Source organism: Panulirus ornatus, chromosome 24 (genome assembly GCF_036320965.1).
Source record: "Panulirus ornatus isolate Po-2019 chromosome 24, ASM3632096v1, whole genome shotgun sequence".
Lineage (NCBI taxonomy): Eukaryota > Metazoa > Arthropoda > Malacostraca > Decapoda > Palinuridae > Panulirus > Panulirus ornatus.
Genome location: NC_092247.1, coordinates 7,634,210 through 7,659,806, shown reverse-complemented (window position 1 = coordinate 7,659,806; position 25,597 = coordinate 7,634,210). Strand labels below are relative to the sequence as shown.

At 39.2% G+C, this 25,597-nt stretch overlaps 1 protein-coding gene across 3 annotated transcripts in view; it reads left to right on the top strand.

The window, feature by feature from the left end:
- Window positions 1-25,597, top strand: part of HUWE1 (HECT, UBA and WWE domain containing E3 ubiquitin protein ligase 1) — a 139,486-nt gene that overhangs the window by 48,948 nt on the left and 64,941 nt on the right. For all 3 annotated transcript variants that reach the window (XM_071677124.1, XM_071677123.1, XM_071677122.1), the window contains exons 20-30: window positions 1,582-2,049; window positions 2,178-2,361; window positions 3,970-4,121; window positions 7,123-7,254; window positions 10,229-10,555; window positions 10,672-10,839; window positions 11,486-11,877; window positions 17,336-17,576; window positions 18,037-18,214; window positions 21,342-21,703; window positions 22,429-22,644. In XM_071677124.1, coding sequence (XP_071533225.1) covers window positions 1,582-2,049; window positions 2,178-2,361; window positions 3,970-4,121; window positions 7,123-7,254; window positions 10,229-10,555; window positions 10,672-10,839; window positions 11,486-11,877; window positions 17,336-17,576; window positions 18,037-18,214; window positions 21,342-21,703; window positions 22,429-22,644 — 2,820 coding nt within the window. The remainder of the gene's footprint in view (window positions 1-1,581; window positions 2,050-2,177; window positions 2,362-3,969; window positions 4,122-7,122; window positions 7,255-10,228; window positions 10,556-10,671; window positions 10,840-11,485; window positions 11,878-17,335; window positions 17,577-18,036; window positions 18,215-21,341; window positions 21,704-22,428; window positions 22,645-25,597) is intronic.

Sequence of the window (25,597 nt, the reverse complement as noted above, 5' to 3'; positions counted from 1 at the left end):
GTTTTTTTGATGGAATTTGGTGTCATCCATAGTAGATGGTGTTGGTCATTTCAGGGTGTCTGTCCTCTTGTGGTTTTAATTATCTCTGACAATTTCTGATATTATAAACAATTTTCTTTAGATCTGTTGTATTCATGATTCTTATCATGACTGTGTAATTTAAGATACTTACCATTATAAGTTTAGATAAGTTAGGTATGTTATGGTGTTGTTAGGTGCTGTTTGGTTGTCAGATGACAGCATGAGGCTGAGCCAGGGAGTGTGTTGAGCAGGGTGGTCTAGGCAACCTGCACATTGCATTGTCATGGTGATGAGCAGTACAATTGATGCAGCCCATGCATTTTGTTGCTGTGACGATGAATGGGTGGGAGACCAGCTTCTCTCCATGCCATGGAGTCTGTCACTGGATTTCCCAAACCCTATTCTCCTATAGATCATTAAGTTTACCAAATGTGACTTTGTGTAATGCACTGATTTCTATGAGGAAACTTCACTTTATTTGGTAAGAATATATACAGATACTCCCCGACTTGTGATTTTTTGACTACGATGGTGTGACAGTGATACGCATTCAGTAGAAACAACCTCAAATTTTGAATTTTGATCTTTTTCTGGCCTAGCGATATGCGGTACAATACTCTCTCTTGACACTGCGCAGTGGCACCAAGCCGCAGCTTCCAGTCAGCCATGCAATCACAAGTGTAATTATTTGTAACTCTGCAGTATACTGTGTTGCCATTGTTTTTTTGGATTTGATGTTTTTTATCCCATCATGTTTACAAATTGCCCATCTGTGTCTCCTACCTCTGGTGAGAAGAGGAAGGCAGTTACTCTTGAGATGAAATTACAGCTAATTGCCCAGCATGAAGGTGGCAAGCCAGTAATGGTCATCACACATGAGTTAGGACATTCACAATGGAGGATCTCGGCCATCTTACAGGATGGGAAGTGAACCAGTGATTCAGTGAAATATTCAGCATCAGTTAAATCCATGTCATCATGAAGAAAAGAGCAGGACTGATTGATGACATTGAAAAATTACTTGTCACGTGGATGGAATACCAAATACTGAAGCACATACCACTTAGCTTACTGACAATCTAGGCTAAGGCAAGAAGTCTTTTCAATGCACTAAAACAGCATGCTGATGATCCCACATATATGGAAATGTTTCGAACGCTTCAAAAGGTGTCATAATTTTGATAATGTAAAGGTTAGTGGTGAGGCAGCAAATGTTGATACCGATGGTACCGATCCTTTTAAGGAAAGCTGCATAGGATGATTGTGGATGAGAAATGTATGTGTTCTGAAAAAGTTTAAGGTAGGCTAGGCTAAACTGTGATGTTTGTTATTTTAGATGTAGAGCATTAATCGTATTTTCGACTTATTGTATTTTCAACTTATGGTAGGTTTATTGGAATGTAACCCCATCGTAAGTTGGTGAGCATCGGTAGATTTTATTGTAGTGTTTAGGTATTTGATACTTAGTTATAAAAGTTGTAGATAACAATTTGATGTAATGGGAAAGCTAGTAAAAGTTGAATCTTTTTTCTCAAAAGTAATACTTATTCCCCTATTCAGGTTGCTTTTGAGTCGGTAATGAAATTGTGGAACAAGAAACCCCTGAAGTCATACGGTGTTCGTATATCTGAATCTGTTTTGGTTATCCTTTGCTCCATCATCAAAGGTGAGGCAATCATACATGAACGCCTTGCCAAGGAGAAAGAGACTACATCCACGAGTACAACTACAACCACTACAACCACAACCACCACTAATACGAACACCAGCAGTTCTGCTGTTACCACCACCACAGCAAGCAGTGCAACAACTGCAACGGCATCATCTGTACCTTCTACAGCTCCAGCACCTCCAGAAACAACAAGCCAGACTTCAGCAGATTCTGAGGTGAACCAGCTACATCTGCAAGCTCTGATGGATATGGGTTTTGCACGGGAAAGATGCATGGAAGCAGTTGCACAAACTCACACACTACAGCAAGCCACAGAGTACTTACTAATGAACCCTCTTATGGACCAGGTTGCTGGTGTAAGTATGAATAACTTTTATTCTGCTTTACAATGAAAGATAACAGTTTATTGAAGATAATTTCACCTGATTCCAGTGATGATGTTGAACAGTGTCTAGGTGGTTAATGAATTCTCACACCTTTTCAGGTTGGAGGCACTGGAGACATGGAATTAACTGAAGAAGACCAAATGCTTCAAGCTATTGCCATGTCCTTAGGAGAAAATGCCCAAGTGTCTGCCAGCAGTACTAGTCAGCGCAGTGTAGTTACGAAGCCCCCACCTGAGCCTCAGAAAGAAGTAGATGATGAGCCATTAAGTAAGGAAACCCTTGGTAAGTAAATGGATAGTACCTAAGCTATCGTAATTTGGGTGTATGTTTGTGTGTACGTGATAATGGAGGTTAAGGGTTGTAATAGAATGATTCTAAATTTATATGACATTTCAAGAAAAGTAAAGCAAAGGAAAATATTTCATTATTTGAAATTGAGGTTGAAGTAAATTAGTTTGAAGAAGAAGGCAGTATATCCTGCAGAAGGGGTATTTGAGAATTGAAACAGAAGGAGCCAACCAAGAATGCTCATCATCCTTGAAGGCTTATGCTAGGGTGTCTGAATGTGTGTGATGTAAGATGAGAAGGGAGAGATATGTATTTTGTTTGAAGAAAAGAACCTGGATGTTTTAGGTCTGAGTGAAACATAGCTCAAGGGTAAGGGGAAAGAATGGTTTAGGAAAGTCTTTAGGGGTAAATTCAGGGGTTAAACATGAGGACAAGAATTGAAGAAGGGGTAACAGTTGAGCTGAAGGAGGAATTGTGGGAACGTGTGAAAGTGTGCAGGGAAGTAAGCTCCAGACTGATGTGGGTAAGAGTAAAAGTGTATTTTGAGGAGTGGATGATTATTGTTGCATATGTATCTGGCCTATCTTATCCCTAGGGATAGGGGAGAAAGAATACTTCCCACGTATTCCCTGCGTGTCGTAGAAGGCGACTAAAAGGGGAGGGAGCGGGGGGCTGGAAATCCTCCCCTCTTGTTTTTTTTTTAACTTTCCAAGAGAAGGAATAGAGAAGGGGGCCGGGTGAGGATATTTCCTCAGAGGCCCAGTCCTCTGTTCTTAACGCTACCTTGCTAATGCGGGAAATGGCGAATAGTTTGAAAGAAAAAAGAAATGTATCTGGCCATGAGAGGACTAAGGAAGAGAACAGATGTTTTGAGGGCAGCTGAGGGAATGTGATAGCAGTTTTAATAGAGATCAGATGATGATGGGTGATTTGAATTTGAAAGTGATTAATGTTATGGTTGAGTGTAATTGAAGGGCGTGTGGTATTCACAGATTTGAATGGAAATGAACAATTTGTGGAAGTGTGTGCTGAAAAAGGACTGGTGGCTGGGAATACCTGGTTTAAAAAGAGGGACAAACTTAAGTGTACAAGCAAGGTGAGTAAACTTGGAAAGCAGGCATTACTAGATCACATAGTAATCAATAGATATGCAGAAGAGACTCTTGGATGTTAATGTGCTGAAGGTGCAACTAATGGGATGTCTTATCATTACTTGGTGAAGGCAAGTTTAAAGATTTGCAAAAGCTTTAGGAAAAGAATGATGTGGGTAAGAGAGCATGTGGCATTATTCACCATATCCTGCATTAGGTATTTAACATCAGAAACATACAAAGAGAAGGCCGCACATATTGTTATCCAATCTCTAGATGTTATATGTGTAATGCATCAGAACCAGCCCTCTATACACAACCAAATGCTAATGACTTGCTTTGGTTTCCCATGACTGCTACATAGGTTTTGATGAATTATACTTGACGGCTAGAGAGTGGATGTGAGCAAATGAATACACAGTCATTGTTGCAATTCTTGATCAAGTATGATTATTTTTAACCCAGTTGAAATATGTTGATTTGTGGGTTTTAATTATTTTTACTTTTTCAGATAAATTTACTGAATGTGTTTTAGAAGGGTGTTTGAGTCAGCTAGATGTTCAGCCACAAATGGTGTACAAGGTGTGTGAACTACTTACTACCTGTGCCACTCGTAATGGTGCTCTTTGGAGAGACAGCATGCTTAATATGCTAATAATCCAGGTAAGTTATCACATATGCTGAATTTAGATGTAAGTGAATGTGATAGTCATTTAGAAGTTAGATATAAGAAGACGTGTAACAGATCCATGTGATTTACTGATCATGGATTTATTTCTCAGTTTATTAAATAAAAATGATTTACATTTATTGAAGTACCTGTATTTATTAGAATTGTATTAGCTAAAATCTGGGGCGTGGCTGTAGACAATAGGCTTTTATTGACATAAAGAACATGGTGGCTATTTAAATGGATATTTGCAAATGATTCCAGTGTTGGTTTGTTATTTGAAAATTCATTTACAGTATTTATTGGAAAGTTCTTCCATAATTTCTGGAAGTTGAGGTGAAGAGTTCCTGAAAGTTTTGATAGTTATCTTGTTGCTGTAAAACTTCTCAATGCTTCTTGTTTGCTGAGCTTTATGGTGTAATTTTCTTTTTTTTAGTATTTTAAGTCTTTTTAGATTACATGTTTTGTAATTGTTACATATACAAAGGCACACTTCCAATAATGCCATCTTAAATTTTGTTACTCATGTAAAGAATGTTTGGGACCAAAGGAGTGTCTTTTAACAGCCTGTAGGAAAAATAGATTGAATTTTTAACACTGTCAGACTTATTCTTCAAACTGTTTTCAATATCAGAGACTTTCCCCTCCAAAATAATCAGTATCAAGAGTGGAGTACGCCTGAGAGCAATTGTTTCTTCAACCGTCTTCAGTGTCTTCATACTTAACCTTCCTCTTCATTATGATTACCTATTTGTACTGTATTACACTTATTGGGTCCCATCTCTTGAACATTCTCCATCACATAACTTTTTGAATTTTTGGTCTTTGTGTACATAAACTGTCTTCAGTCATTTGTTCATCCATCACTCTTTCTTTTTTCTTTCATACCATATTCGCCATTTCCCGCATTAGTGAGGTAGCGTTAAGAACAGAGTACTGGGCCTTTGAGGGAATATCCTCACCTGGCCCCCTTCTCAGTTCCTTCTTTTGGGGGAAAAAAAAAAAATGAGAGGGGAGGATTTCCAGCCCCCCGCTCCCTTCCCTTTTAGTCGCCTTCTACGACACGCAGGGAATACATGGGAAGTATTCTTTCTCCCCTATCCCCAGGGATAGAATCTTATGCTATCAAAAACCTTTCTCAAATTTTTCTGACATTTCTTTTTTGATATCTTACGGTATGTGGTTGTTTTTCCACGTCTTTAATAATTTCTTTCTTTTTCTTTTAAACTATTCGCCATTTCCCGCGTTAGCGAGGTAGCGTTAAGAACAGAGGACTGGGCCTTTTTTGGAATATCCTCACCTGGCCCCCTCTGTTCCTTCTTTTTGGGAAAAAAACAAAAAACGAGAGGGGAGGATTTCCAGCCCCCCGCTCCCTCCCCTTTTAGTCGCCTTCTACTACACACAGGGAATACATGGGAAGTATTCTTAATCCCCTATCCCCAGGGTTAATAATGTGTATTATTAATCTATTTTTAAATCTTAAAAGCTGTAATCATATGCAAATGACCTCAGTCACATCAGAGCACCCAAATACTGCACAAATAAGCAAAGGAGGAGGATTGCATTATGCAGTTGGAACATTGGCTAACTCAAAATACTCCACAGTAGAGTTCCCCGAAGGGCAGTTCTTTCTCCAGCCCCCTTCAGTCTTTTATTACATGACCTTCCATAACCTCCTGCATACCATAGTGTGAAGTTTTATCTCATATGCATATGAGCTTACAATCACCTCACAGCACCATGGAACCGACAACAAATATGCAACAGTACATTCTTTTGTTGGAATTGTCTCACCCAGATTAGAATGTCTGCATCTTCACAGAATTCTTTGGTTGTTATTTTAGCCCCAGACAGACATGAATCCAACCTGCACCCTCCCTTCATCTGGAATGGCCAATCACTTCCACTTAATAAAACATCAGCTATTCTGGGTTTCACATACGACACAGAAAACATTTACACCCTACATTTGAGACATCAACACAAAAGCAACAACCAAACTAAATGCACTCAGAAAACCAACTCCAACTGAGACACCTCATATTCCATGTTGTCGACTCAGTCAAAAGTATGTATAACAAATATATAAACTATTTTATAACAGAGCACTCTGAACAGTCAGACTCAGTCAAAAGTATGTATAACAAATATATGAACTATTTCAAACAGAGCACTCTTAACAGTCATTGGTTGCCAAACTGCCACAAACACTCGGCGCCTACACAATAAAGCAAAGAGCCTCCCATGGCAATCCCACCTCAGTGTTCTCAGCATTTAGCTCCTTGTAACAGTACTAGATACTTCCCATCCAAGCCATTCCATAACTAAACTTGTAATAGAATTATGAATTCATAGCTTACCCTTGCTTCATACTTGAGGAATCCATACTCATAGATCACCTTCCCCAACAAACACAACACTGACGAAACATATACATGCTGAAATGCCCAGACAAGTACTAAAGCACTGTTCTGGCAACTTACTTTTATATGCCACCCTATAAGACACCCATCAGAAATCACACACCCCAAACTATCTTAAATTACTGTCTTGTGTATGCCCAGAACACCACCAGTCAAATCAACATTGCGAAACACTGATTCCATACATCTCAAAACACTTCATGATCATGATGATACTACTATAATGAAGACACAGAACATTCACTGTTCAGTTGCTCCTCACTCTTCCCTTATACACTTACGACATCAATACACATTATGAACTTTGGTCCCACTCAGTGGATGTAGCTGACTTCCTGAATGGACTCTTGTGACCAGAAGAGGAGGTAAGGTAAGGTGAGCTTAAGATGCAGTTGCCCTGCATATCTCTTTTAATGAGATATACAAGGAATCATAGGTCAAGTTCGCTTTTCCTCTTTCTAGCAGATATTCTTCAGGAATGGCTCTTCCGAGGTATTAGCTTATATGTAATCAGCTATGGGGATATTAATGAATTACTTCATATGTTAATGAGGTATTTTTGTCTTTGCAGATTAGCAGTCAAGCTGGACAACTACTGTCAACAAGCACACACTCCCCACAGGAGACTGTAGAACACTTGTGCTCATCCGTCCTGGCAACAAAGTTTGCTGTTAGACTGCACCTGGTAACCCTGCTGTTTGAGGTACCACCTTTTATTTATGTATTAAGTGATATTTTTATGTGTCTTTCATGGAATGTTACATCACTGAAACTGAAAAGAACAAGTAGGCAAGAGTAAAAGAAGAGGCAGTTGAAAATAAGGATTTTTTTCATGTGATTTGTGTCTTTATGAAATAAGATTTTTATGTGAAACCAAGTTCAAGAGAAAGAAATAAGAATTTCTGTGTTCCTCTTCACATGTGCCAGCCAATCTCCCTCCTTGTATTCATTTTAAATTCTTCTTCTTCATACTATTCGCCATTTCCTGCGTAAGCGAGGTCACGTTAAGAACAGAAGACTGAGCCTTTGAGGGAATATCCTCACTTGGCCCCCTCCTTTGTTCCTTCTTTTGGAAAACTGAAAACAAGAGGGGAGGATTTCCAGCCCCCTTGTTTAGTTTGATACTTCTTAATGTCATTCACCACCAACTCTTTGCCTATATAAGAAATAAGAGTCGGGTGTGGCAACAAGAGTGAGAAAATGAAATGCTGTCTTACCCCCTATCCTTTTATTGGGGGCAGTCAGATCTGTTATTAATGCCCTCCCCTGCCCTGTGCTTTACAGAGGACCTGGCCAATACAAAGATAGTCACATGACTTTGAGTATCACTTTTGTATGTTGATCTATCATCTCATTTGTTTGTACACCCTTTGATTAACTTTTATATCCATGTCTGCCATTTAGCTGTTAAAGAAATAAGAAGAATAGCAAAAATTAAATGAGATGAAAGGGGACATCCAGTAGATGTATTCAAATACTAGTTAAATAGCCAGGTTTTAATAAAGCTGGCTGATTAACTTAGTTATATTGAAGAATTCATAGTTTTTTTGTGATAGAGGGAGAGCAAAAAAAGACAAGGAAAAATGGGAAACCACGTGAGACTGTTAGTGCAAATGAGCTCCACCACTGGTACAGAGAAGATGGGTATATTAAGCAGTTGCAGATAAGGACTAGAATGATATATCTGAAATTTTTGTTTATTAGTGTATAAATGAAAATTGAGCTCAGAGATCAAGTAGGGGAACCAAATCTTTTAATGTTAGAGTTGTCAGTTTGAAACCTACCAGAGAGAAGGATACATGAAAGCAAGGAAGGATACATGAAAGCAAGGAAGAAAAGAGAAAACAAGGGAGGAGGGGGATTACCCCACTGTAATTGCAGTGACATAAGATTGTAGAGATATACTTGGTATGTGGTATGGGAGAGTGGGGATTGAGAGGATGGTGATTGGTGCAAAGTATTAGATTATGGAGGAACACTGTGGCTTCAGGAGTAGTTAAGGATATGTGGATCAGGTGTTTGGTTTGAAAAAGTTTGTGTGAATGATACTAAGAGAACGGAATTTTTATGTTGCATTCATGGATCTAGAGAAAGCTTATAGGTTGATAGAGGTGCTTTGTGGAATGTGTTGCAAATGCATGGTGTGGAAGGAATGTAACCTGAGGCAGTGAAGAGTGTTAATCAAGAGAGTGTGTATATGCAAGTAGGAAGAGATGAACATGGCTCTGTGATGGGTGTCTGATATCACCGTGGCTGTTTAATCTATTTATGGATAGGGTGGTTAGGCAGATGAGTGTAAGTGTCATAGAGAGAGGGGCAGATATGCAGTCTGTTGGGGTTGGGGAGTGCTTGATAGGTGTCTGCTACTGTTTAGTGATGACATGGCTTTGGTGGCAGATTCTAGTAAGAAACTGCAGGAGCTTGCTTCTTGGTATGAGAGAGTGTGTGAAAGAAAAAAGTTTTGTTAATTTGAATAATAGTAAGTTGACTAAGTTATGCAAGGGGAGAAAGATAGGTTGGTTGGAGTGTGAATTTCAAAGGAGAGATCTTGGAAAAGTGGAGTGTTTTAGATACCTGATGACGTGGTTGCAGTTGGAGCCATGGGAGCTAAATTAAGCTACATGTGGGTGAGAAGGGCTTAGGTCCTGGATGCATTGAGGAGTGAGTAGACAGAAAGGTCACAATCTGTAAGGTCAGAGATAAGTATGTTTGTTGGTTTAGTAACCCAACAGTGTTGTGTGGATGCAAGGCATGGACCCTTGATAGAAAAGTGCATAAAAGGTTGGATGTGTTGGAAATGAAATGTTTGAAGACAGTATTTGGTAGAACTTTTGATGAAATGAGAAATAATAGGATAAGAGTGAGGTGTGGAAGTAATGAGAATCATTTGTGAGCTGAAGGAGTTGTGCTGAAATGGTTTAGACATATGGATAGGATGAGAGGAGAGGATTACTATGAGTGTATACATTTCGAAAGTGGAAAAGAGAAAATGGGGAAACCAAAGAAAGATGGAAGGATGGAGTGAAATGTGCTTTGAATGCTTGAAGCCTAGACTCTTTGAACTCGCATTAATTGAACTGTGGAAAGTGTAATATTTCAACTTATATCCATGTTACTCATTACCAGCACTGTGCCTACATATGAAATAAGAAAGTGTGTGGAATTAGCATAGCGTGTTTAGTATAAAGAATGAACTTTTTCAATTTTGTTCCCATGCTTGCCATCCATTCTCTCTTTCAAAATGTTAGTGTGAAAGGTGTCATATTTGAAATTTTTATTCATGTTACTGTAATTCATTACTACTGCTGTACCTGTATCTGTCATTAGAGCACATTTGGAAACCGAAGAAACATTATATTCATGCTTTCCTGCTAAATCAGAAGCTTTCAAACTCATCATTCACATCCTCTGTGGGCACTCATTAATCGCTGACTAGACCCAGATAAAGGTAGTAATATGACTTGGTATTTTGTTACTTTTAAATGCTCATGGATTATTTCATACAGATGTTTCTTTTTTTATCATTTTGATTATTGCATGATGGAAATTTTCAACTTAAGTTTTAAGTGATGTGGCCACAAGAGTGTAGAGAGTCTCCTGGTACTGTTTAGATTGATAGTTATACTAACACGTATGAATATTTTGTGTATCAATCTTTTCTCCACTGTATCTTTCAGGAAATGAAAAGTGGTTGTGCCAGAGCCATGGAGCATGCTGGTTTGGTGGACACCCTTACAGATTTGTTTACTGTAACGCATGCTGCCATGGCATCCATCCCCACTACAGTTAGCACCACAGCTGGTGTCTCCACGCCTGCTCCTGTGTCACCTGGTGCATCTGTGGTCTCTCAGCCAAAAGACAAGGATAAAGATAAGGATAAAGACAAAGACAGAGAATCAGGAGATGGCTCAGGGACACCAAAATGGATCTCACCAGGCCTTTTGCTCCTTGATTTATATGAAAAACTTGCAATTGCCACAAGGAGAAGATCTGCTGTCAGCAAGGTAAGGGAGCTTCTTAACTGATATGTCTTATATACTAGATGGAATAATGTACCAGCTGGAATGACCTCATAAATTTTAATGTAACCAAGTTTATGATAATTTGAATGTTTCAACAGATATGTAATCATGTCTGGAAGTGGTTTGACATGAGCACCCTCAAATGGTGTGCATACTCAGCAAGCAACAATAAGACAATTGATGATGCCTATTGGGCTGGTGAGGCTAGTGTTCGGATTATCAATGGCCGCAGAAAGTACACCATCCAGTTTCATTCAATGGTCCAGGTAATACTTGGATTAATTATTTTTGGTTGCTTCTCTGTGCTGTAAATCATTCATAAAGGAATATGTTTGCATTTCTTTTTCATCATGTTTATCTCACTTTTTGCTTGTGACCTCTTCTTAAAGAAGTCGTGAAAAGTTTGGGAAGATCTCTTTTTGTTTTCTAAAACGGTAATTACCATCATAGTTATACCAGGCGTATCACCTCAACCTCTGATGCTCTTCACTCACCCAACACCATCTATTCATCATGCTGAAAGCTTCATTTATTAGTGAGATTCATTTAGGAATTTTTCATTAGTTCCATATGCTATAGATGTATATATATTCTATGTTCTGCTTTCTAGAGAATGAAAAAATGGGAATGCTGGGTCTTTGAGAGAGGGTGTGTAAAACATAATCCCCCTTTTGCTACTGAAATTTATCTTTTCTTTGATTTCACTTTGAATAACTTTTATTATGAATGCATCCATTATTTTGAGCATTATTTTTATACCACAGATGAAGTTCCCTATCTGATTAATATTTTGAGGTAAGAATGAAAGATCATGACAAGATGACATTCATTAGGATGGTGCAGAACCAAATGCCAGGAGCTTCTTTTTTTTTTCTTTTTTCTTTTTTAAACATGTATGTATTTTTGGTTCAGGTTAATGAAGAATCTGGTAATCGTCGTCCAGTTATGATCACCATTAAGGACAAAGCTATTGCTGAACAGAAGAAAAAATTACCTGTTGTTATGCCCAAAGATGAGTCAACACCTACCACTGATGAAGAAGGTTTAGCAAGTAGCAAAGAAGCAGCTTCTGTAGAGATAGAAAAAACTGAAGATGGTGAAGCTGTTGCAGAAGCATTAACTTTAGAGACAGTAATAAACCCGAGAGTGGATATGCAAACTGAAGGTATGATGGTTGCTACAGGAGATGAAAAAATGGAATGTGAAGATGGTGAGGATACTATTAATGCTGCTCCTGAAGGTAACAACATGGAAGTGATGCCTGTTGATGGATTAACACAGGCCCACCATGAAGCTATGATCAGGTAAGATGCCCATATCTATTATTATTTCTTCATTTTCCTCAACAGTTTGTCCTATGATTACACAGTATATTCTTGAAATATTGGGATTAGTACCTTCTAGCCCTCTATCTCTCAGGTTGAGAACATTGACTTTCCCTACCTTTCGCTATCCTCCCAACTAGTTAGTAGCCACTCACTCACTCATTTCACTCATGCCTTTGGCCACTCAGAGACTGCCACCCAGCATTGACCCTTTAACTCTTGGCCATTGAGACCTAGTTATTCTGTAGGTAGTGCATTGACCCTTTAGCTCTTGGCCATTGAGACCTGGTTATTCTGTAGGTTGTGCACTGTCAAGATATGATATCAGGCCAGTATATTCCATCCTATGGATTAGTATTTTGGTTATTCTTTTTTGTATATCATTGTTTAGTTGGTATGAGATTTTGTTTTTTTCATGAAGAGAGAAAGCACCACATAAACTTGGTAATTGTTGTGTATAATGCACCACAGCCAGAGCCCCCTATCCACAACCAAGCCTTACAAAGTTTTCCATGGTTTCCCCATACTCCTTTGTATTCCCTGGCTCAGCCTTTTTTGTGTTTTCCTGGTGCTACCTTGCTGAAGCAGAGGGTAACAATGCTGCTTTCTGGGGGGTGGGGTGGTGCCAGGAATGGATAAAGGCAAGCAAGTATGATTTTTTTTTTTTCGCTGTCTCCCGCATTTGCGAGGTAGCGCAAGGAAACAGACAAAAGAAATGGCCCAACCCACCCCCATACACATGTATATACATACGTCCACACACGCAAATATACATACCTACACAGCTTTCCATGGTTTACCCCAGACGCTTCACATGCCCAGATTCAACCCACTGACAGCACGTCAACCCCGGTATACCACATTGATCCAATTCACTCTATTCCTTGCCCTCCTTTCACCCTCCTGCATGTTCAGGCCCCGATCACACAAAATCTTTTTCACTCCATCTTTCCACCTCCAATTTGGTCTCCCACTTCTCCTCGTTCCCTCCTCCTCCGACACATATATCCTCTTGGTCAATCTTTCCTCACTCATTCTCTCCATGTGCCCAGACCATTTCAAAACACCCTCTTCTGCTCTCTCAACCACGCTCTTTTTATTTCCACACATCTCTCTTACCCTTACGTTACTTACTTGATCAAACCACCTCACACCACACATTGTCCTCAAACATCTCATTTCCAGCACATCCATCCTCCTGCGCACAACTCTATCCATAGCCCACGCCTCGCAACCATACAACATTGTTGGAACCACTATTCCTTCAAACATACCCATTTTTGCTCTCCGAGATAATGTTCTCGACTTCCACACATTCTTCAAGGCTCCCAGAATTTTCGCCCCCTCCCCCACCCTATGATCCACTTCCGCTTCCATGGTTCCATCCGCTGCCAGATCCACTCCCAGATATCTAAATCACTTTACTTCCTCCAGTTTTTCTCCATTCAAACTTACCTCCCAATTGACTTGACCCTCAACCCTACTGTACCTAATAACCTTGCTCTTATTCACATTTACTCTTAACTTTCTTCTTTCACACACTTTACCAAACTCAGTCACCAGCTTCTGCAGTTTCTCACATGAATCAGCCACCAGTGCTGTATCATCAGTGAACAACAACTGACTCACTTCCCAAGCTCTCTCATCCCCAACAGACTTCATACTTGCCCCTCTTTCCAAAACTCTTGCATTTACCTCCCTAACAACCCCATCCATAAACAAATTAAACAACCATGGAGACATCACACACCCCTGCCGCAAACCTACATTCACTGAGAACCAATCACTTTCCTCTCTTCCTACACATACACATGCCTTACATCCTCGATAAAAACTTTTCACTGCTTCTAACAACTTGCCTCCCACACCATATATTCTTAATACCTTCCACAGAGCATCTCTATCAACTCTATCATATGCCTTCTCCAGATCCATAAATGCTACATACAAATCCATTTGCTTTTCTAAGTATTTCTCACATACATTCTTCAAAGCAAACACCTGATCCACACATCCTCTACCACTTCTGAAACCACACTGCTCTTCCCCAATCTGATGCTCTGTACATGCCTTCACCCTCTCAATCAATACCCTCCCATATAATTTACCAGGAATACTCGACAAACTTATACCTCTGTAATTTGAGCACTCACTCTTATCCCCTTTGCCTTTGTACAGTGGCACTATGCACGCATTCCGCCAATCCTCAGGCACCTCACCATGAGTCATACATACATTAAATAACCTTACCAACCAGTCAATAATACAGTCACCCCCTTTTTTAATAAATTCCACTGCAATACCATCCAAACCTATGAATATGTATATAAATATATATATATTTCTTTCTTTGTTTCATACTATTTGCCATTTCCCACGTTAACAAGGTAGCGTTAAGAACAGAGAACTGGGCCTTTGAGGGAATATCTGGCCCCCTTCTTTGTTCCTTTTTTTGGAAAATTAAAAAAAAAAAAAAAAAGGGGGAGGATTTCCAGCCCCCCGCTCCCTCCCCTTTTAGTCGCCTTCTACGACACGCAGGGAATACGTGGGAAGTATTCTTTCTCCCCTATCCCGATGGTTAATATATATATATATTTTTTTTTTTTTTTTTTTTTTTTTTTTATACTTTGTCGCTGTCTCCCGCGTTTGTGAGGTAGCGCAAGGAAACAGACGAAAGAAATGGCCCAACCCCCCCCCCCCCCCATACACATGTACATACACACGTCCAGACACGCAAATATACATACCTACACAGCTTTCCATGGTTTACCCCAGACGCTTCACATGCCTTGCTTCAATCCACTGACAGCACGTCAACCCCTGTATACCACATGACTCCAATTCACTCTATTTCTTGCCCTCCTTTCACCCTCATGCATGTTCAGGCCCCGATCACACAAAATCTTTTTCACTCCATCTTTCCACCTCCAATTTGGTCTCCCTCTTCTCCTCGTTCCCTCCACCTCCGACACATATATCCTCTTGGTCAATCTCTCCTCACTCATTCTCTCCATGTGCCCAAACCATTTCAAAACACCCTCTTCTGCTCTCTCGACCACGCTCTTTTTATTTCCACACATCTCTCTTACCCTTACGTTACTTACTCGATCAAACCACCTCACACCACACATTGTCCTCAAACATCTCATTTCCAGCACATCCATCCTCCTGCGCACATCTCTATCCATAGCCCACGCCTCGCAACCATACAGCATTGTTGGAACCACTATTCCCTCAAACATACCCATTTTTGCTTTCCGAGATAATGTTCTCGACTTCCACACATTTTTCAAGGCTCCCAAAATTTTCGCCCCCTCCCCCACCCTATGATCCACTTCCGCTTCCATGGTTCCATCCGCTGACAGATCCACTCCCAGATATCTAAAACACTTCACTTCCTCCAGTTTTTCTCCATTCAAACTCACCTCCCAATTGACTTGACCCTCACCCCTACTGTACCTAATAACCTTGCTCTTATTCACATTTACTCTCAACTTTCTTCTTCCACACACTTTACCAAACTCAGTCACCAGCTTCTGCAGTTTCTCACATGAATCAGCCACCAGCGCTGTATCATCAGCGAACAACAATTGACTCACTTCCCAAGCTCTCTCATCCCCAACAGACTTCATACTTGCCCCTCTTTCCAGGACTCTTGCATTCACCTCCTTTACAACCCCATCCATAAACAAATTAAACAACCATGGAGACATCACACACCCCTGCCGCAAACCTACATTCACTGAGAACCAATCACTTTCCTCTCTTCCTACACGTACACATGCCTTACATCCTCGATAAAAACTTTTCACTGCTTCTAACAACTTGCCTCCCACACCATATATTCTTAATACCTTCCACAGAGCATCTCTATCAACTCTATCATATGCCTTCTCCAGATCCATAAATGCTACATACAAATCCATTTGCTTTTCTAAGTATTTCTCACATACATTCTTCAAAGCAAACACCTGATCCACACATCCTCTACCACTTCTGAAACCGCACTGCTCTTCCCCAATCTGATGCTCTGTACATGCCTTCACCCTCTCAATCAATACCCTCCCATATAATTTACCAGGAATACTCAACAAACTTATACCTCTGTAATTTGAGCACTCACTCTTATCCCCTTTGCCTTTGTACAATGGCACTATGCACGCATTCCGCCAATCCTCAGGCACCTCACCATGAGTCATACATACATTAAATAACCTTACCAACCAGTCAACAATACAGTCACCCCCTTTCTTAATAAATTCCACTGCAATACCATCCAAACCTGCTGCCTTGCCGGCTTTCATCTTCCGCAAAGCTTTTACTACCTCTTCTCTGTTTATCAAATCATTTTCCCTAACCCTCTCACTTTGCACACCAAACATATATATATATATATATATATATGTTTGTGTATGTTATGTATTATCCCTGGGGATAGGGGAGAAAGAATACTTCCCACGTATTCCCTGCGTGTCGTAGAAGGCGACTAAAAGGGGAGGGAGCGGGGGGCTGGAAATCCTCCCCTCTCGTTTTTTTTTAATTTTCCAAAAGAAGGAACAGAGAATTGGGCCAGGGGAGGGTATTCCCTCAAAGGCCCAGTACTCTGTTCTTAACGCTACCTCGCTAATGCGGGAAATGGCGAATAGTTTGAAAGAAAGAAGTATGTTATGTATATGTATGTACATGTATATATGTTGATTCTTTCTTTCATATATTTTCGCCATTTCCTGCTTCAGCAAGTTAGTGTTAAGAACATAGGACTGAGCCTTAGAGGTAATATCCTCACATGTGGCCCCCTTCTCTGTTCCTTCTTTTGGAAATTTAGAAACGGAAGGGGAGGATTTCCAGCCCCCCACTCCCTCCCCTTTTAGTCGCCTTCTATAACACTTAGGGAATACATGGGAAATATTCTTTCTTCCGAATCCCCATGGATATGTTAATATGTACATGTATGGGCATTTATGCATACATATATGTGTTTCCATATATATGTGTTTTTCTGGTGCTACCTTGCTGAAGTGGGGGTTAGCAATGTTATATATGTAAAACAGGCAACTGAAGCCCTGATCAAAGCTATTTCATTAATGCCATCCACCCTCCTGCATGTTCAGGCCTCTCTTGCTCATAATCATTTTCACTCCATCCTTTCATCCCCAATTTGGTCTCCTTGTTCTTTTTGTTCCTTCCATTTCTGGCACATATTTCCTCTTTGTTAACTATCATTCTCTCCATATGTCTAAGCCATACATGCAGGCATGCAAGACATGTAGTAGGCATATAGTAATAGGGCTGCTGCTGTTGTTAAATCTTGTAGGTATTATAGGTAGGTAGGTAAGTCTCTCTTCTCTCTTCATTTGAATTCTAGAGATGGTTTAATGCTTATAGATTAATAATGGAAATGTTTTTATATTTAATGCCAATATTCTTTTCTTTTTAGAGCTTGTGTAGGGTTCATGAAGCTGGGAGTAGAACCTGACACTCTTCATGCCTTGATGCGGCTGTGCCTGAGAATGACAAGGGTTTGGGAGCATGCTTGTCTTTTTGCCAGCTTAGGTGGTATACGGACCTTGCTGTCTCTTACTGAGTCATCTGGATTCTGGGGCTTCCAAAATCTGGCAGCTTTGCTCATGAGACATGTACTAGAGGAGCCCACTACACTTCGATATACAATGGAAAAGGTCAGTGTCTGAATTTGTATAGTTATTTAAGATCCTCTTTACAATGGAACTTGCTTAAGTTTTCTGTTGAATATAGTTTAAAAGAAAACCGTACCTCTTTGATCTTTTTTATTACCAACTAGGCAAAGGTCTAAAGCCAAAGTTTATAGGATCTGAAGTAGCAAAAAAAAAAAAAAAAAAAAAAAAAAAAATGTAAAGATTCTGATTTTTTTTTTTCCAAATGTTTAGTAAACTGTGGAAAAAAGAAACCTTTTATTTGCATAGAAAAATAATGTATGTTTTTTGTTTCAAGTGTTGCTCTGTATTCTCAAGTATGAATATATTCAGTATGTCAGCAGTGTATGAATCTTTGGAATTTCAGTTCTTTGTATGTATATATGGTGTTAACAGTTATTTGGTACTTTGTTTCATCTCATTGTTTGAAATAATTATCTATGAATTGAAGAATAAAAAATTGCAGGTGGTAAGATCATCAGCAAGCAACAATACTATGTCAGGAGCAAAGGAACTACACTATCTGTTGCGCCTGCTGGCTCCAGCCGCCTGCCGTGACCCTCAGTTGTTCACAGAAATTACACAGCAGTGCCTTCGTATTGACCTTAATATGACTCTCAAGAGAAATCTTGTGTCAGCAAACAGTGAGTGCTGTGTACAATGATTCTTTTAAATGAAAGTGGAGCTTGGATGATTTTTGTACATTTTGTTTTCAATCTTCTTTTATTTTTTATTTATTAAAAAAAATAAAAGAAGATTGCAAACAAAATGTACAAAAATCATCTATATATGTATATATTTATTTATTTTATTTTTTATCATACTTTGTTGGTATCTCCTGCGTTATCGAGGTAGCACAAGGAAACAGACAAAAGAATGGCCCAACTCTTCCTCATACACATGTATATAAAGACACGTCCATACATGGACATATACATACTTAAACATTTCAACGGGAGACAGCGACAAAGCAAAATATATAATAATAAATATATGTATATGTCTGTGTATGTATACATTGAAATGTATAGGCATGTATATGTGCATGTGTTGGCGTTTATGTATATACATGTGTATGTGGGTGGATTTGGGCCATTCTTTCATCTGTTTCCTTGCGCTACCTCGTTAATGTGGGAGACAGCAACAAAGTATAATAATAGTAATAATATGTAGGTTTGCGGCAGGGGTGTGTGATGTCTCCATGGTTGTTTAATTTGTTTATGGATGGGGTTGTTAGGGAGGTGAATGCAAGAGTTTTGGAAAGAGGGGCAAGTATGAAGTCTGTTGTGGATGAGAGAGCTTGGGAAGTGAGTCAGTTGTTGTTCGCTGATGATACAGCGCTGGTGGCTGATTCATGTGAGAAACTGCAGAAGCTGGTGACTGAGTTTGGTAAAGTGTGTGAAAGAAGAAAGTTAAGAGTAAATGTGAATAAGAGCAAGGTTATTAGGTACAGTAGGGTTGAGGGTCAAGTCAATTGGGAGGTAAGTTTGAATGGAGAAAAACTGGAGGAAGTAAAGTGTTTTCGATATCTGGGAGTGGATCTGGCAGCGGATGGAACCATGGAAGCAGAAGTGGATCATAGGGTGGGGGAGGGGGCGAAAATTCTGGGAGCCTTGAAGAATGTGTGGAAGTCAAGAACATTATCTCGGAAAGCAAAAATGGGTATGTTTGAAGGAATAGTGGTTCCAACAATGTTGTATGGTTGCGAGGCGTGGGCTTTGGATAGAGTTGTGCGCAGGAGGGTGGATGTGCTGGAAATGAGATATTTGAGGACAATGTGTGGTGTGAGGTGGTTTGATCGAGTAAGTAACGTAAGGGTAAGAGAGATGTGTGGAAATAAAAAGAGTGTGGTTGAGAGAGCAGAAGAGGGTGTTTTGAAATGGTTTGGGCACATGGAGAGAATGAGTGAGGAAAGATTGACCAAGAGGATATATGTGTCGGAGGTGGAGGGAACGAGGAGAAGTGGGAGACCAAATTGGAGGTGGAAAGATGGAGTGAAAAAGATTTTGTGTGATCGGGGCCTGAACATGCAGGAGGGTGAAAGGAGGGCAAGGAATAGAGTGAATTGGATCGATGTGGTATACCGGGGTTGATGTGCTGTCAGTGGATTGAATCAGGGCATGTGAAGCATCTGGGGTAAACCATGGAAAGCTGTGTAGGTATGTATATTTGCGTGTGTGGACGTATGTATATACATGTGTATGGGGGTGGGTTGGGCCATTTCTTTCGTCTGTTTCCTTGCGCTACCTCGCAAACGCGGGAGACAGCGACAAAGCAAAAAAAAAAAAAAAAAATCTCTCTTACCCTTTCATTACGTACTCAATCAAACAACCTCACACCACATATTGTCCTGAAACATTTCGTTTCCAACACATCCAACCTCCTCCACACAACCCTATCTATAGCCCATGCCTCGCAACCATATAACATTGTTGAAACAACTAGGGAGTTGGGTGCTGAAAATCCTCTCCTCCGGTTTTTATAATTTTCCAGAAGAAGGAACAGAGAAGGGGGCCTAGTGAGGATATTCCCTGTAAGGTCAGTCCTCTGTTCTTAACGCTACCTCACTTACACGGGAAATGATGAGAATGTATTAAAAAAATATTCTTTTCTTTTAAACTATTCACCATTTCCCGCTTTAGCGAGGTAGCGTTAAGAACAGAGGACTGGTAATATATTTATTATTATTATTTTGCTTTGTCGCTGTCTCCTGCGTTAGCGAGGTAGTGCAAGGAAACAGACGAAAGAATGGCCCAACCCACCCACATACACATGTATATACATACATATGTATATACATATGTATCATTGTATCATTCATATTTTCATGTATCACTGCCACCAAGGTTATTTTAACTTTGATTAAAAGGAATTAAAGCCACATTAAACACTGAAAATAGTTCTGTAAATTACAGTTCTCGGTTCAAAAAATTTTAAAATACCAATATCAGCTAATGACCTTGTAGTTTGAGAATGATTTTGCTTTTACAGATTGCAGAATACTTTTGATCGTAAGGAAAATACAATATCATTTGATCGTTTTATGCTGGAGGAATTACAGAAAATTGTGTATGACTTAGACAGCAAACAAAGTCTAAAAAGGAAAGAAATACATGCAAAAATATAGGATATATAAATGAGTGAGCTAACATAACTTAGATTGCCATAGTATAGTTCTAAAGTTAATGATTATATCCATGGGGAGGGGTTGGAGGAGGAGCAGGTATGGTTGATCCTCTTGACATATATTCATTAATGACTCTTATCATTTTATGTGAAAGAATGCTTGTAAATGACATGTAGAACAAGTAAGCTCACTTAACTTTCATAGCCATGAGATAGCCCTAAAGATAATGCATAATATGCCCAGCAGGGGAGGTAGGGAAGGGGTGGAGCAATCATCATGACACACAGTCAGTAAATAACAATGATCACTGTTGATGGTTGTTTTTTTTTTTGCACACACCTGTTTAAGATGACATGTAATGGTAGGATGCAAAACTCTTGCGAGGAGTGTAAGAGCTTTACAAACATAGTGTTTTCTTTTTGCTTTTAGAATATAGTTTTGTATAGTTTTATTTGTTTATCAAATTCAGTAGGACATGTTTATAACTGAGCTATATTTTGTATCATTTGTAAAAGATTTTATTTGTATCCCATACAAAATAGGCTTTGATTGTGTGACATATTATTTTTTTGGAGGGATTGTTTGATGAATCCCCATATTTTGTGCTGATGATAGAAATATCAGGTTTAGCTTATCCATTACAGGTGAAGACAGCATTTTAATGAAGAGTGTTGGTGGGAAGAGTGTCATAAGTAGTACTGGAGGCAGCACCAGTGGCACTGGTACTACTGGGAGCTCCACTGTTGTCACTGGCATGACGTTGAGCTCAGAACCACAGCAGTTGATTCATGATCTTCTTGAAGCCCTCACAACTTTAGTAGATGACACTGATACTGTTAATGCATCTTCTGTTGCACCAAATTCTGCTGTGGCAGGTAGTACCACAGCCAACACTACTCCCACAGAGGAAAGAACTGCAGCAACAAGCAGTAGTTCACGCAGACAACTACATCTGTCTCGGTCCTCCTCAGCTAATGACATGGTTGTTCAAGAAACCGATGAACAGGTTAGAATAGTTGATGTGCTCTACTTTTTGTTAGCTATTTAGTACTGTATGAGTGCTCTAAAACCATCTATTTAATTGATATAGATTGAACAAGAACCATGAAGCATTTGAGTGTATTATCATTAATTTGTTTGCCTGTCTTTATCGAGCTTCTTGTCTTCTTTTCTTGTTCCTCCATCATAGTGCTTCAGCAAACTCATCTTTTTGTTTTTCTATTGAAAGCAAGTAGGTATGTTTAGGATCAAACACTTCCAGCAAGTCTTAATTTTTTCTAGCGTATGTATTAAATTTTCTGTGTTGGGTGACATTTGGAAGAATTTTTATGTTTGCTTTCACATACTGTTATACATAAAAGCTGCTAGCACTGGAAAATTAAGGTTTGAATTTGGCAATTGTATAAGTTGGTATGCATAACTGAAAAAGGTAGAGTAGGGAGGCAGATAAAAGACGAGGTAGGAGTATTTTGAACATGCATATGAAAATGAAGGAAGTGTGAAATGGCATTGAAGAATTGTGTTCCGTTGGAGAATTTGTCGCAGATAGAAAATTGCATTGCTGTAGTTAATTGAGATCGCAATAAATTACTTTGTTTTTTACCTGATCACATAATCGTATAGCCTTGCATCATAATGAACTGCTTTAGAAACTAATCCTATTTACATATTTCATCCCTTTCTGTTTCATGCTGCTGTTTTGTAACAACATAGTTATTACTATCATTACAGAGTCCAATGGAGAGTGATGCAAGTAAAGTGCCTGGAGTGGACAGTAAAGTCACCACAAGCGATAGTATTGATGATGCTGCTAAGAAGAAAAAACCTCTCCTGTCTAAGTCACTTATATGTAAACTTTTAGCAGAATTTGTCCGTTCTTATGCAGGTTGTGCAAAACTAGTCACTGAACATCATTATTCAGCAGGAGCTAATGAGAAAATTACTGAGGTGTGTGTTACATAATTTTCTTAAAGTACACTTAGGTCTTACTAATATTTTATTTATTTTTATTTTGCTTTGTCGCTGTCTCCCGCGTTTGCGAGGTAGCGCAAGGAAACAGACGAAAGAAATGGCCCAACCCACCCCCATGCACATGTATATACATACACGTCCACACACGCAAATATACATACCTATACATCTCAATGTACACATATATATACACACACAGACATATACATATATACACATGCACACAATTTATACTGTCTGCCTTCATTCATTCCCATCGCCACTTCGCCACACATGGAATAACATCCCCCTCCCCCCTCATGTGTGCGAGGTAGCGCTAGGAAAAGACAACAAAGGCCCCATTCCTTCACACTCAGTCTCTAGCTGTCATGTAATAATGCCCGAAACCACAGCTCCCTTTCCACATCCAGGCCCTACACAACTTTCCATGGTTTACCCCAGACACTTCACATGCCCTGATTCAATCCATTGACAGCAAGTCGACCCCGGTATACCACATCGATCCAATTCACTCTATCCCTTGCCTGCCTTTCACCCTCCTGCATGTTCAGGCCCTGATCACTCAAAATCTTTTTCACTCCATCTTTCCACCTCCAATTTGGTCTCCCACTTCTCCTCATTCCCTCCACCTCCAACACATATATCATCTTGGTCAATCTTTCCTCACTCATTCTCTCCATGTGCCCAAACCACTTCAAAACACCCTCTTGTGCTCTCTCAACCATGCTCTTTTTATTTCCACACATCTCTCTTACTAATATGTGTGTGTTTTACACAACAGTTTTTGTATTATCTTCTTGTACAATTGGGCTCTTACCTGAATGTGTTTGCAGGTGATGCAAAGTTCACGTGGATAGTGAAAAGTATGGAAGGTTACAACTTTCCATAAGGGGACTTTGACAGACTTCAAAGTTAGTATATTACATGGTTGATGAAGTTCACCATGAGTAAATATAAGTAAGAAGAATTGGTCTCAGAAAAAGAAGACCTCATTATGATTATTATCTTGCAGTAAACAAGTGGCAGGAATGTGTGTGAAGCAGGCTTTGGAGTCGACATTGCTCCTACCCTGTTGCCTGAATCTGCTAGGAAATATTAGAATAGCTTTCTGGCTCATGGGTAAGGAATTATTCAGCTAGTTGTTCACATCACACTTAAAGCCAGAAGTAGAGTATGCTTCTCAAGTTTGGTCACCACACATAAAGAAGCACAAAGAGTTAATAGAGAGGTTCCAGAGGAGAGCAGTGAAGAGTGTTCAAGAAAAGGGAAGAGTAAGAGGTGACCAGATCACAGCTTTAAGATTTTTAAACCAGATTGATGACATAGATAGTGATCATATCTTCAAGAGATATAGGGATGGAACAAATTAAGCAAGAAACATCATAAAAAAGAAATGAGGAAGTTCTTATTTTGTTTGAGTGGTGTATGAATGGTGTAATATGAAAGAAGACATGGTTAATGCAGACACCATGAGTAAAATTCCATTATCTGAGGCCATCAAAGGGATGGCCACAACAAAAGTGTCTACTTATCCCTGTCTTTACATGCCTCCCTTGCATACATCATTCCAAGTAATCTTCTACAATTTCTCTCCCTCCAGCATTCCTTTCCCTCACAGTACGAATGGATAATTGCAAGGAAGCAGAGACATTGTTTTTTTGTGAAGTCAGTTAGATGCCTGAAAACTGTTGAAGAAAATGTTAAGAATGCAGTTCTAATCAAAGGAAACTGTAAGGATGGAATTTATATTAATCTTAATAACAAAGGTAAAGCTTGAATAAAGATCATGTGAAAAAGATTTACATTTTGATGGAAACAGATTCAGCCACCATGAGGTAATACACCAGTCTTGCAATAACGTAGCCCTGCCTCTCTCTCTTTAAAACTGATATGAAAGTAATCCTTCAGAGTTTTGTAAAAATCACTGTAGAGTATAATCAAAAGAAATTTTGTATGCTTTGATAAATGGACTGTAAGAAGGAAAAGTTTTTATCAGTTACATAATTATGACCAGATTCAGCTCCATCATGAATACCAAAACCTCTTGAAACAAATGGTAAGAATGTACTCTTTAATGATATTGATAAACAAGTAAAGTTATGAACTTGTAAAATGTGATTAATAGAAAAGAAAGAGTTAGATATAATAATAAACCTTTATATGGACACTTTTCATCCCTTTCAATTGTCTGTATTATCTATATATCAATCTATCCATTTGATAAAGTGATAACGTGGAACATATCTCTGGTATAATTATTGTTAAAAAATAGAAGTTTTGGTGCACAAAAGGAGTTAAAAAAAAAATGTTATAGAAACTGTAGTGAGCACCATGCACTAGCTCTGCTTTTTGGCAAAATGGTAGGAGCAATAGATAGAGGAGCAATAGATATAAGGAGTAGGTAGGAACAATTAGGCAGGAGCGTTGGGTACAAACCTTTGGTAGAAGTAGTAGATAAGAACATTAGTTAGGGTCATTAGGTAGAAAGTGTTCGGTGGGAAGATTAGATGGGAGCCTCTGCAAACTCTGCACTAGTGTTGCCCTTTGTCATTGGCCTGGTTATGAGGACTATTTCCATGGTCATCCCTGTGAGGTACTTCCATATTGCAACAGGCATCAGAAGTATAGATAGATAAGAAACTGAAAATAATCTCGGCAAACAGTGATACAATATATGCATATTGTTGAAAGTAAACAGATGGTAGAATAAACCTTAATTGTCCAAGGGAATGGCTGAAAGTGATGATAAATGCATCTTTTTTTTTATTCATAGTAACAAAAGTGATTTTGAAGGTAATAAAACAGAAAATGTAAGAGTAGAGGGTGTTGTATTCATTATGGATGTCTGTGAACAATAGCCAGCCCCAGAAGGGCAGAAGGCATAGGTAAACGTATTTTAGATTTTATATATGAGTAGCTCAAAAAGTTT